This window comes from Gekko japonicus, unplaced genomic scaffold (assembly GCF_001447785.1).
Source record: "Gekko japonicus isolate JY-2015 unplaced genomic scaffold, Gekko_japonicus_V1.1 scaffold114, whole genome shotgun sequence".
Taxonomy (NCBI): Eukaryota; Metazoa; Chordata; class Lepidosauria; order Squamata; family Gekkonidae; genus Gekko; species Gekko japonicus.
The window spans coordinates 826958-841231 of record NW_015173125.1 but is presented as its reverse complement, the minus strand read 5'-3'; the positions used below and the strand labels follow the sequence as shown (position 1 = coordinate 841231).

The 14274-nt window shown below is 45.3% G+C and overlaps 1 protein-coding gene across 1 annotated transcript in view; it reads left to right on the top strand.

Annotated features, from left to right (window-relative positions):
* Positions 1-1375: 1375 nt before the first annotated feature.
* Positions 1376-14274, top strand: part of AIG1 (androgen-induced 1) — a 174225-nt gene continuing 161326 nt past the window's right edge. Inside the window, exon 1 of the mRNA XM_015421989.1 lies at positions 1376-1768. Within this exon, the coding sequence (XP_015277475.1) occupies positions 1628-1768 (141 nt within the window). The 5' untranslated portion in view covers positions 1376-1627. The remainder of the gene's footprint in view (positions 1769-14274) is intronic.

Sequence of the window (14274 nt, the reverse complement as noted above, 5' to 3'; positions counted from 1 at the left end):
TGTGGGGGTGTGGAAAACTTTACAAGCCCAGATCATGACTACAGCACACTGCGGTAATCTAATCTAGATGTTGCCAGAGCATACACCTCAGTAACAGGATATTTTCTGCCCAGGAAGTGCCGCAGCTGGCTCACCAGCCAAAGCTGATGAAAAGCACCTCGGACCACTGCTACCACCTGATTATCCAACAGGAGCCTTGGGTCCAGGAGCACCCCCATGCTACAAACTTGCTCTTTTAGGGGGAGCGCAACCCCATCCAGAACAAGGGATAACCCATTTCCTGGGTCAGACCCTCCCCCCACCAGTAGCCCTTCCATTTTGTCAGAATTAAGTTTCAGCTTGTTAGCAACCCTCATCCACTTGAAAACTGCCTCCAGGCACTTGTTCATGGCTTCACAGCCTCCCTGGGATCTGCTGGTAGCTCAAGATAGATCAGAGTGTCATCTTCTTATTGGTGGCAGCTCAGCCCTAATCTCTGGATGACCTCTCCCAGCAGCTTTACACAGATGTTGAAAAACATGGGGGACAAGAACCTTGGTGAACCCCATAGGCCAGAAGCCAAGGGGCAGAGCAGCAGTACCCCAGCACTCTGAAACCTACCCTCAAATTAGGACCAGAACCACAATAGAACAGTGCCGTTGCAATACAGGGGTTGGTCCAAGTGCAGACTACACTTAATGACTCTTCTATTCTGCCCAGTCTGGAATGTTGAGATTATTTTTTTATCCACTCTTTCTCCATTGAGTTTAGATTAGCATATGGGATTCTCCCATCTCCCTTTTATCCTCAGAACAATCTTGTGGAGGAGGAGAATAAAAATGCCTGAGCAAAGATCAACCAATGGGCTTTATGGATTGAGTGAAAATTTGAACTCAGCTCTCTCTCTCATTCTAGCCTGACATAGGATCCATGAGTCCACAGTGGACCATGGTACAGGGCTGTTGTGCACTACTCAGAAGAGGGATGACAATGCTGGCCTACACTGCAGGGTTATTATCAAGTGGTCTCTTAGCCTCATTTCTCACCTGCACCATCAAAAGTAGTTAAAATTGTCACAGGCCACTGTCAGCTGGAGCTCAGTGTGGGAGAGCACATATAACATTTGGTAACAGCGAGGTCCTAACGCTCTCAGTCTGTCTTGTTCCCTCCTCCATACCAAGAATAACAATGGGCCACGTTGGCCCTTGCACAGGAATGCTTTAAAAACAAACAAACCGGAAGCTGGTTTGTCAATGAGTTACAGCATGAACTGTTTCGGGGGCTTCCACGTTCCGAGGAAGAGACCGGGTTCTACCCATTTATAGCTACGCTTAAATTCAGGATTGGTGATCATTTGTCAGGCGGTGCCGCTGCCCCACGGCAGGGGGGGGGGGAATGGCATCAAAAGTCCCCAGGGAGGCTGGTCTGCAGACAATAGCACTGTCATTCCGCCTCCTCCCTTTGAAGTCTATGGTGGAGACCGCGGAGCTGCCCAGAGCGCGCGCGCCTCACCCCAGCCTTCTTCTCTTCCGCGAGACGCGCGCACAGAGAGACAGACGCCGGCATCAAAGGCCCCAAGCGCGTCCCCGCTGCCTCGCAGCCGCCGAGGGATCGTTCGGAGCTCAGGCCTGAGTGATTCGGGGCCAACATGGCGCTCGTGCCCTGTCAGGTGCTGCGAGCGGCGATCCTCCTCTCCTATTTCTCCATTCTGTGCAACTACAAGGCAATTGATATGCCTGCGCATCAGACCTATGGCGGCAGCTGGAAATTTCTGACGTTCATAAATCTGGTAAGTTCTCCCCGTTCCCCACACCCCGCCACCCCTTTTGTGTCTGTGCCCCCATCCTTCAAGCTGCCTCTTCCTGTGGCGGGGGCACCTGGAAAGCTGGCTGCGCTCCTCCGCCCCTCGCCGCTTGCTACTGAGTCCCTGGCGGCAGCAAAGCCAAGGCGCAGACCCCGCTGTTCCCGCCGGCGTGATAAACCCCACCGGTTTTCAGTGCGTTGCTCGGCTCTGCCTGCCTCGATCACTCTTCCGTCAGCAACATAATGACACGACCTTGAGAGGGGGAAGACACGTCCCGTTGTTGTTGTTTGGTATACGGGACTGCTCGGGAGGGTATCATGAAGGAGCAGAGGAGGGGGCGGAGCTGCGAAGGGAAACGTTATTGATATTGGAAGCGGAAGGGAGGCACCACGAAAGTGGATATTCCCGTTTGGAAAGATTGCCCAGCAGTGCAAGAAGATCCGAGTCATGTTTACTCGAATGTAAGCTCTCCTGTGTTCAAAGGGGTTTACTCCCAGCACTGCATCCATGGTTACTTAATTGAATCCATAGTATAACACATTACAAGGGAGGAAAATATGCCTGAGTGGGTTATTCATATATTTTTTTTATTCGTATGTAAACATCAGTCCAAGACACATTTCCAAGGAAAGAAATTTCACTTCAAGAAAATGTGGATAGTAGCAATTGAGAATGCTTCAAATAGTCCATGTGTAATTTAAAATCCAATGCTTTTGGTGACTTCTTGAGACAATATGATCATACTCATTACAGGTTTTCACAGGTAAATGGGTGTAGGGTTTTCAGGGCAAAAGATGTTCAGAGGTGGTTTGCCATCGCCTACCTCTGCATAGTGACCCTGGACTTCCTTGGTGGTCTCCCATTCAAATACTGACCAGAGACAGACACATACGCACATGGCTTATGAAGGGGGGGAAATGTAAACAGCAAGGTTAAAGGGCCACGAAGTGAAGAAAGTATGGGGTGAGGTTACTGTGCAAAACTCAAATGTAATGAAAAAAAGTACAGAAGCTGTTCACAGTAGCAATAATTGGCAGTCTTAACTAGTTTTGATAAGCTAGTTAACATCTCTAAAGGCTGCTGGTTTCTGCGTCCTTGTTAAGCCTTAGATGGTTTCAAACTCCTTGAATTAAGCAGGTTCATAGTGGAGTCTTTATTTGAATTTTCCCCCCCACTGGAGAACAGTGACTTTTAAATCAGCATCAGTGTGTCCTGTCATTGGTTTCTGGAATGGTTACTGTCATATTTATGTTCAGTAATTATTTCACATAGGAACTGACCTATTTGCCCTATGTAAAAAGCAGAAGGGAACTCTTGACACGTGATGACATAACACACTGGATGATGAATAAGTGGTACATATGATGAAAGTGCTGTTAGGTTGCAGCTGACTTATGGTGACCCCTTGGGGTTTTGAAGGCAAGGGACATTCAGAGATGGTTGGCCATTACCTGCTTTGGGTAACAGCCCTGGAGTTTCTTGGTGGTCTCCCATCCAAGTACCAGCCGGGACCGACTCTGCTTAGCTTTCAAAATCTGATGAGATCAGGCTAGCCTGGGCCATCCAGGGTCAAGGGGCAAGATAGTATAGCTGATGTTATTAGAGCCTGTAATAGTGTTGTCTGAGTGGATACAGAAACAGAATGGGTCTCTGGGTTTGTTACAGGGTCTGTGTCAGCAACCTGAAGGTAGAAGCTGTTACCAAATCTGAAGTAATTATGACAAGGACTTGGGTTTGTTGCAGGGTCTGTGCCAGCAATCTGTTTATTGTGTCCTCTTTCTTGCAGCTGAAATTATATTGTAAAGATACTGTTTGCTGATCAGTTTAGTCTGAGCATAGTGATGAAAGCATTCTGTTCTATGTGCTGCAGCTATCAAGAGGGCAAATGGAGAGCTCTTTTTTCTGTGGCATTGAGTGGATGGAGGTTGACTGATATACTGTTCACTGGTATGGTGAGAAGATAGTAGCTGTCAATCAGTGAACTGATTCAGGAGTTTGGGGAAACTATTGTTTCAGCATGGATGGCAGCATGGGTGGCAGGCTGTCTCCTGGGAGGCTGGCAGAAAGTCCTCCAAGTCACTAGAGAATGGAATAATTGGTGTGGATTTGGTAGAGGCGTCCCTATAAATGAACAGATTCTTCTATGAGGCTTAGTGTGTAGCATGAGAGATTAGAGGCTATCTTACTTTGCCCCTTCAGGACATCATAACAGGCCATCTGGTGCATGATATTCCCAAAGGAAAATTAATTTTCATTTCCATTTCCTTCTTTTGAGAAATAGGTTTACTCAGAGACTACTGGCTTTTCCCTTTGGGGTAACTTTGTATCCTAACCCATGTTATCCCAGCTAAACATCATTCATTCATTTCTTCGCCACAGCTATTTTCTGCTCAAAGAAATGTAGGTTTAATTTCTTTCTGGATTTCTGCCCCCAACCCTGGACTCACCAGTTAGCCAGACACTGCTACCATGTCCACTTAAGGTTGCCATCCTCCAGGCGGTGCCTGGGGGTCTCCTGCTTTTACAACTGGTCTCCAGCTGACAGAGATCAGCTCCCCTGGAGAAAATGGCTGTTTTGAAGGGTGGACTCTATGGCATTGGGCCATGCTGAGGCCCCTCCCCTCCCCTCCCCAGACCCCGCCCTCTCCTGGCTCCACCCCCAAAGTCTCCAGGTATTTTCCAACCTGGACTTGGCAACCCTATGTCCACTGGGTCCTGAGATGTTACCTATATGCTCCTGCAGTCTGAGACAACAATAAGCTGGGAGAGTAGCAGGTGAGGGAGGTGACTTGGAAAGCTGCAACACAACCTTCCGAAGGGGAAAGTGACGGGAAAAGGCAACTCTAGAGCCAACCCTGTTTAAGTTGAGGAAGTGGCCCAGCACAATGAGGCCCATTGGCTGAAGAAGCTAGGACTGCCCAGACAGTGGGTGTAGGCTAACAGCGAAGGAGATAAAAGGGAGGCCAGCAAGGAACAGAGGATCTCAAGGCTGCATAGAAGATGCCTTTTGAGAAGGTGGTGGCAACCTTATCCCCTCCCAATTCTGAGAGCCGGGGGGGGGGTGGACTGTGAGGAGCAATGGAAGTTCATCCACCAGGACAAGTAGGGGGCAATTCTTCCTCCCTTGTAGACCAACAGAATGAGGAGCAGGAGACTCACACTGCTAAAAATGTGTTCTAAATGGCTTCTAGCCACCTGTTTTCCAAACACCAGAAGAACTTGGTTTGGGTTAAAGTTCACCAGAGCAGGCTCAGGTTTGCCAATTTTCAAATGGGTCCTGGAGTTCTTCAGGAATTACTACTGATCTCAAGACAACAGAGATCCGTTCCCCTTGAGAACGTGGCAGTTTGGGAGGGTGCATCACTTCCCTGCTGAGTTCCCTTCCCTCCCCAAATCCTGGCTTCCCCAGGCTCTGCCCCCAAATCTCTAGGAATTTCCCAACCCAGAGCTGGCAACCCTAGTGGTGACTGTGTAGAAATGCCTTGTCTCCTGGGAGGTTGGCAACAAGCAGGGCTTCACTGTACATTTTAACCAGTTTTTTCCTCTGAGCTAAGAACAAGCCGAAGGGGAGGAAATTAGCCCATTGCCTTCCAGAAGCATCTCTTGAGAAATGTTAATGGGTCTTGCTAGATACAATGGGATGGGCCAGTTCACTCCCACGTCTCCAAGTAGGGAATAGAGTTGGAGGTGTTAATTGCTAGATAAGTTACAGGAAGGGACTTCCTGGAGACAACAGGAAAAGAAACCTTGACCTGAGCTGACAGCAGTCAAGGGGGAGGAGGAATAGAGTGGATAAATTCTTTGGGCAACAGGAAATAATGCTCTTTTTGCTTGGGATGCTGAGCTGAACAGATCTCTTGTCTGAGGTTGGGAGCAGGCAGCCATGTTGGATCATGTGGCTGGCCTAAAGAGCTGGGAGCATGCTTTATGGATGATCTTTAGAGATTTGGAATCACCTAAGCTAAAAGAGCCTATCCTAATTTTAACATGGAGTTCGGGCATGTTTTAGAGAAAGGGTCAGAGGATTTGTGTTTTTACCAATTTATTTTGTCTTCCTCATTCAAATCTGGCATTGTGCTGAAAGTATACTTGGAATGTAAATGTTTTTTCTCTTTAATAAATATTTTAAACTATTGATGCAAGGAGCAGTTCTCTGTACCACATAGACCTCCACTGTCTTGAACACATTATTTTAAAAGGGAGCCCAGGAGGGGGGAAGGCAAGCAGTTGACAACTGGCTATTCCCCCACAGGCACACAGAGCATTAAACCATCCCCGTGGTAGCCAGGCGCTGGACTAGCAGGAGACACTGAGACAAGGCCTCTGAGCTTGGAAGGGGAGCTGGGGGTCCTGATCCCTTCAGTGGGAAATCCCTATAATGATCAGGTGGTGGCAGTGGCTACTAAAGAGTAAAAAGGAGAAGCCCCTCCAAGTAGTTGGGAACCCCCTAGGAGGGCAGAGTGGAACAAGGCCTGCAAGCCAGAGCAGGCACATTCTGCCAAAGTCACTATAAATAAAATCGATAACCTGCTACTACAGAAGTTGAGCTTTTATATAGATTTCACCTGAGTTCTCGCAGGAGGGAAATATGAATTTGTTATCATCATGGAGTTCAGAAATATAGACTAACATAGGAAGTTGTCAAGATCTCACCTGTAGGACATAACAGGCAGTCATCTGTATCGCCATTAGTCTGTATCTTTACAATTTAAGAAACTGCTTATTGCTGACCAGTGTGGCTTTGCTGTCATGTTACATCTTTTGCAACAGTAGTTTGTATTCAAACTTGAAATGTTTTCCCTTTGGTGAAACGGGTGCCCACGCTCAGCCCTGGGGGACTTAGCCGGTTTGTGGCCCGTGAGCCCCGCTTCGCCTTCCCACCTCCTTGGTGGGCTTCTGTCATTCTTCAGTAGCTGCCACCACTCACTGACTTCCCTAGGCCTTTCTTGAGGGGCAGTGAGACCCCTCTGGCTGACTCCTGGGGTTTGGAGATGAAAACCCCTAACTTTGGGTTTCTCCTGGAGGGTTGGCATCTGCCCATTTTGGGCTTTTTCCCCTCCCAGGACCCTTCTTAAGGCACTGGTAGTGGGCAGAGTGGGGGAGACTCCATGGTCAGAGCACCAGACTGGGGTTTTAAACAAAGAACAAAGATTTTATTGACTATTTACAAGTAACAGGATTTTAAACACAAAAAGGCACTTTAAATCAAACACAGAAAGGAAAACACCACTGGGCACAAATAAAATAAGACAAGACGCAGTTCCTCTGTCCCTGAACTGATCCCTATACTTATTTTCCCTTTGGGATGAGGTTCAGTTACCAACCTGCAGCCTGGCTTCCGGCCTTCTACAGGTACTTCTGGATCCCTCCGAGGATCCATTCCCACTGCTGCCTTCCCTGATCCCCAAGGCCTCTCTCCACCTGTGAGCAATCTGCAGCAAGAGCCTCCTGGCCTCTCTGAGGGTTGCAGGACGACTCCCCCCTCCCAGGCTGGCTGGAGCATTTATATCTTCTGACTCCGCCCCTGGCTTTCCTGCCCTTTTTGGCCATAGAGGAATCTGGGATTTGTAGGCCTACCCTGCCCTACTTCCCAGGGTGGGTGGCCATTTTAACTAAACTAAACAACCTAAACTAAAGCAAACACAAGATGGAGTCTATTCTGTCACATCCAACAAGCCAACCCTATAGCACATCATCATTTTCCAATCTAAACATTTTCAAAAGTTTATAAACTCCCAAAATTGCCAAAAGGATTCAAAATAATTTTCTCCAAGACACATGCAATTAGGAGGCTTGAAAATGATGCAAAAACATAGGTTAATAATTAACTTTAATTTCTCATCTAATAATTCCAGCAGCAGCAAATACCAGGCTCCCATCCACCAATCAATACTAGCCATTTAAAAGAGCCAACTGCCAAAAAATGTTATATAAAATAAATATGTAAAACTTTGATTATATTCTGCAATGGCTTTAGAACAATTTACTATTAATGTATGAAGCAGTATTGTTTGGATTTATTGGCATGACAATTGACTCCATCAATATTTCGTTTCATATACAAGAAGTTCTGAGAAAGGGGTTGCAAGTGCATGCTGCAGGCACCGACAGGGCTCTGTGAAGTGTGAAAGATAGACTTCCCTGCCTGGGAGGGGTGAGGCCAGTGCCAGTCCTGACCTGACCCTTGAGCTGGGGAAGGCTGTGCAGCTGGTTGTTGACTCTGGGCTGCTGGCTCTGGAGTCCTGGAGTCTGTACTCTGAATAGTGGCACCAGGGACCTAGAAGGGGCAGGGCTTGTCAGTCCAACCCCTGCACAGTCTCATCAGGGCTGGCCTTAAGGCAATTGGAGCAATTTGGCCAAATTGGACCCTGCGGGTTGCTCCTAAGGGCCCCCCCGCACCAGGGCAATCTAGATGGATTTTATTTATATCTCTAAGATTCTGCAGACTTTGGCTTTGAACTGGGGCCCCACAAAAATTTTTCCAGTTGGGCCCCAGAGTTTCAAATTGGGCCCCACTGACTGGCCCTGAGTCTCATAGTTGCTGGGCCCGAGTTGCCCTGCCCTCGCATGAAGTCTTGGGCTTGCAATTTTGGGAGAGGGGAGACTGCCCGCTGAGAGGGGGCAGGGCTGTGGAGGCCCCCTAGATTTAGAGGCCCTAGGCTTCAGCCTACTTAGCCTATACATAAATCCGGCACTGGTCCTAATCCACTTCCCTCTGGAACAGTAACAGTTACCCCTTCATATCTCTTAGAGGTGAGCCATCCGAAACAAGAGACATTTCCTCTCCCGTCGGCTTTCCCCCAGGATTTAGTTTTAAAACTGCTCTGCCAATGCAAGGTTATTACTTATGCTTCAGTTTGGCATCCAGAACTCTAAAGCCAGTTTTGGCAGCATGGAGCCATGGCATACCACTAGCACATAAATTTTATAGCACTGTGGATCTAATTAATACAATTATTTTGATTCTAAACTCCTGACTTTGCATTTTCCTTCATAAAACATCCCTAGATTATTCGACTTGATTGCCGCCCCCCCCCCAAAAAAAGTAGTTTTAAACATTTAATCATGGTATTTTGATTTCATCTGTAAAAGGGATTTGCTAATTTTAACAGTTCTTATGGAAATTGTCTTTGAAAAGGAATTGGTTGGTTTTGGCCAGTTTCCTCGTCCAGCGTGGCAGGGGCATACTGCGAGTCTGCCTGACCATAGCAAACCTGGAAGCGCTTTGTTCCATAGCATTATTTCCCTCAAATTACCAGTGGTATCTGCTTCCCAAAATGAACTAGACTGCCGAGATCCTACTTGAAAATATGTTCCCGGTGAAGTGGCTGGAAATTGGCTTACTCAGAGTTTTCTTAGATCCAATTTTTAAAAAAATCACCAGAATGCAGAATTCTGTTCAAGTTCTCAAATACTGGCGTTAGATGGAAGGAATTTTAGGGAAGTATTATATTGTAGAAGTCGAAGAAGAACTTTTCCCAACCAAGCTGTTTATTGCCTTTTAGCAAAATCAAACTGAAATATATTTAGTCTGAAAAACTCCCATTGGCATTGATTGAGCTGCTATGTTATAAATATTTTGAGTGCTTAGGGTTGATGTTGTCAACAACAGAAACCCAATAAACTGTGATTTCTGTTAGAGAAGTAGGGTTGTCAGGTCTGACTCAGGAAATACCTGGTGATTTAAGGGGCAGTGCTTAGCAAAATGCTCAAAAAGCATGTTAAAACTCCAAATAAAAACATGGACCTCTCATACAACCATAAGGAAAGCAGAGGTGGACTGGGAGGAGAAAAAGAGACCAAGGAGCAAAGGTGTCAGCAAGCTGCCATAAAGTGCTGTGCTACTTCAGTGTATGTTGCCCATGCTCTGTCCATCCCCCGCTTGCTCTTCCTCAGTAGGTGTTTACTGTCTTCTCTTGCTACAACGGCGTAACTGCTCAAGGTCGACCAGCTGGTGGTAGGGAGGTGTTATGGCATAGCTTCACTTATCATGTATCCTCTGCCTGAGAACTGAACTTATGTTTATGGTTTAGGACCGTTGCATTCCCAAGGATTTTGGCGCTCGTTTATTTTTCCATCCCGCCAGCGGGAAGTTGGCTCATTGGTTCTACCTGGGTTCAAGTTCCTTTATTATGTTTCCCTATGAGACTTGTAGTCATTACTAACAATGCTTTTGTTCCTGATGTAACCACTGCTTTATAATAAATTCTACTTTGCTCATCAACCGTGGATTTATTTCGAATGCTGGGGAATCGGACAAAAGGAAGGGAATGTTGAATGCAGCTAAGGAAAACTGAAACAGTAAATTTGTTGGGGAGGGGGAAATAACTGTACAATAGTTGATCAGCAAAGTGATATTGGGAGTACTGTACAATCTGAGTCTTAAAAAGGCACCCAGTGCTTTAAAAGGATAGGTTGTTAGGAGAGACAACAATAGGGTTATTTTGCAGAGGGGAGGTCCAGAGAGGCTAAACTAATGTTAACAGCTCAGCCTATATGAGATTAAGCTGCTTTCGGTCTATGTGAGATTATCCCATTTTATCCTGAAAACAATCGTGTAAGGATAGGTTGCCCACTGGTAACCACTGCTTACTGCCACTGCTCTGTTAGGTGTTAGGAGAAAAATTAATTTAAAAATCCTTGATGGTGTGACATTGTGATGTCATTTCCACAGAAAACCTGGAAATGGCATCACACTGTTTAATAAATCACCAGAAACCTTTTACCATAGAATTTCCAAACAATTCCTAGAGTGATGATCCATCATTTACAGTTTTTCCCTGGAAATGATGTCATGCCACAGACCTTGCCCCTCTATCTCCTGCCAGGTGTCAGCCATTGGCTCGCAACCCTGTATGGGGAAGTAGTTAGAGAGACAGATTTCCAAGCAATTCCTAGAGTGGTGATCCATCATTTACAGTTTTTCCCTGGAAATGATGTCATGCCACAGACCTTGCCCCTCTATCTCCTGCCAGGTGTCAGCCATTGGCTGGCAACCCTGTATGGGGAAGTATTTAGAGAGACAGTGACTGACCCAAGATAGCACAGTAAATGCCATAATTTAGACTTGTATCTCCTTAGCTTCAGCTCATCAGTCCATACAGTACACCACACGGGTGGTATACTGTTTATTGATAAATTAGCATTGTGTTCATAAATTGTTGCAGATACAACAGAATAATTTTTAAATGAAGACCACTGTCATTTTATTTTGCTGCAGTCTGTAAAGTTAAATACTTGGATCTCATGTGGCAGTTTTTGCATTTGGTATTTAGTGAGATCTGTGTGTTCTTACAATAGAAATAATGGCATCTTCATATCATAGAACAAAGTTGGAATTCAGTGGCACCTTTAAGACCAACAAAGTTTAATTCAGATGAAGAGTGCATGCACACAAAAGCTTATACCCAGAATTAAACTTAGTTGGTCTTAAAGGTGCCACTGAACTCCAACTTCGTTCTGTTGCTTCAGACCAACACGGCTACCAACCTGAATTTCATATTGTGACATTGTTTATGATATTACTCTGCAAAGTACTTTGAATGCTGATAGTACTATGTAAGTAATAATAATAATTTAATAACAATTTTGGCTCTGTTAATTATTTCAACAGCTTTTAATCATATTGTCTAGTCCCTGAGATCAGATCAGATCAGATGCTGGCCTCCAGGTAGGACCTGGGGAGAATCATGGGGTTTAGGGATGCTGGCCTCCAGGTAGGACCTGGGGATTCCCTGGAATTACAGCTTATGTTCACATGATAGATGATCACTTCCCCTGGAGAAAAGGACTGCTTTGGAAGATAGACGCTATGGCATAGTACCCCACTGAGGTCCTGGTCTTCCCCAGGCCCCCTCCCCAAATCTCCAGGAGTTTTGCAAACTGGATCTTGCACTCTTACACACACACACCCCTATCCCACACCATTGGCCAGGTGGGACCTGGTGACCCTAATGGGGTTAGATGGTGGATTTACCTGAGAACAGAAGGATATTGTTCCATTATACATTCATTATATTCAGTATTGTCCTGTCCAGCGCGAGCTGTGCTAAGCCAACGCTCTCTAGGTGTGAGTCAGTGCACGACTACTGAGGAGAGCTTAAATCATCTTTATTTAACTTCACACACATTCAGAAGATCATTTACTCACAATCGACCAGATAGCTGGGTGGAAAGTTACATCTTGTGATCTAGGTCAGTTCTATAGCCGTGTTGAGAAAAAGATGGGCTTCCCCTCTCCTTGCAGTAAGGGTTGATGGACAAAGAAAACGGAAAAGAACAATAAAACTCCTATCTTTGCGCCTCTGAGCTCAGGAAATTACTCTTAATGAGCCAGTCAGAGGGAAGCTTCTGGGACCCCTAACTGTGGACTCCAATTCCCAGGTGCAACAAGTCTTAAAGATACAGAGCAGTTTTACTAAACTACAGATAACGCTGACTGGGGCCAGCACAAATATGAAGTTTAAGATATACTTTTTATTCAACAGCTGTGCTATAACTACTTTTACATCACTTACATTTGCTATTGGAAATGTATCTATTTTTTATTCATACAGATTCTATGAATTTATTACAGTGGAACGTCTAAGGATTATTTTTGTTTAACTTGTTCACTGCAAGGTAGTTTGTACACTGAAGTTTGCCATTTACCAGAATTGTAATGGTTAAAATTAAGGTTTAAGGAAAGAGACGGGGGCAGGAAAGAAACACTCAGACAGTGCAATCATAAGAACACTTTCCTGGAAGCAGTCCCCATTAAATAGACCTAAGTAGGATGCTGTGTAGACCTGCTTAGGATGACTCTCTGAAGCACAGAAACAGATGTACAGTCAGGGGTAAACACAACTGTAAGCTTTTGTTTTCTGTTCTTTTAAAGGTTGTTTGTGTGTGTAAAATATCATCAAGTCAAAGCTGACGTATGGCAACCCCATAGTATTCTTTTTTTAAAAAAAGGTTGTTTCTGTGTGTAAAATATCATCATGTCAAAGCTGACGTATGGCAACCCCATAGGGTTTTCAAGGCAAGAGACAAACAGAGGTGTTTTGTCATTGCCTCCCTCTGCACAGTAACCCTGGACTTCTTTGGTGGTCTCCTGACCAGGGACATCCAAGTCCGACATCCAAGTCCTAACCAGGGCTGCCTCTGCTTAGCTGCTGCTATCTGGCAAGATCAAGTTAGCCTGGGCTATATCCATGTCATAACAAAAAATGGTGACACCGGTTGTATCGAACCGTTTTAGAACACACATTAAAAACTGTAAACTGCAGCTTAAAAAAATTAACGCCTTTAAAATGAAACGCCGTTCTCCCTCAAAATAATATTTTGATATATTTTTTAAAACAACCAAATGCTAGGCGACAGTGATATTTAGCACAGTACTAAGGATGATGGGCAGCAATGGCTTTGTGTGTAGGCAAAGGGGATGAGAAGACAGCTGTAAACTGCTCACCAGGAACAGTAAATCAGCCAGCTGGTTCCAGCCATTGAACAGACCCTCTTGCTCTTGTGGTTAGCAATATTTAGCACCCTTTCCTACAGTGGAGGAGGTCTGTATAAATTTGCCCTTAGATGAATGAAAAACCATATGTAGTGGCAGATGTATAGAGCACTATTTGATGTTCATTTGAGCAGTAAAAACAAATTAAAACCTAATGTGTGAAAATATTCTTGACCTCAATTTATTGCTTTAACTGTGATTGCTGCTACTGGAAATTTGTATGTGTGTTCAACGCATGCAATAATTTATATAGGTCTCTGGAAGTAAGCTTTAGAAGCATAAATCAAGAAGGGAACTTATGCAGAAGTCTAGTGCCAAGGCTCAGCTGCAGCCGGTAATAGTAAACAGCCAGAAGGCATTCACACACGGTCCTTGGGGTCCAATCCTTTCCAAGATACACTGCTCAGAAGTTCCAGAGCCCTAAGAAATGTCTTACTTAAGTAGGAACGAGCAGAGGGGAAGCCTCTATGTTTGAATCTATATTGTTGTCAAATACTGTGTTTTTTGTGGGGAGGGGAGGGCTGAAAACTAGATGTTCACATGATCCAACAAGGATGATGTTAGCGCAGTAGCAGGCTTTGGGGTGTGTATCCATTGCTGTACTGGGAGCTATATGCACATATGGGATGCTCTTTGGTTGAATATAGGTGCAGTAATGTACATGGTTCCTGTTACTGACCTAGGAGATGGACATGCATTGACCAGCTGGATAGTGCTCCCCTTAAATACTCTTTTAAGGTGACAGTACAAATTATATTTCTGACAGGTAGTGGAGTGTAACACAGTTTGTCTCAATAGAGTTTTCTTTGTGTTTTGATAATCTCTTCTTTACTACTTTCTTAGAAAGCTAACCTGTAAAGTGAACCTCCACATTCACAGGCAATAATCCTCTGAATACCAGTGCCAGGAGGCAACATCAGGGGAAGGCCTTGGCCTCTGTGCCCCCCTTCATGGTAAGTGGTTGGCCATTGTGTGAGACATGATGCTGGTCTAG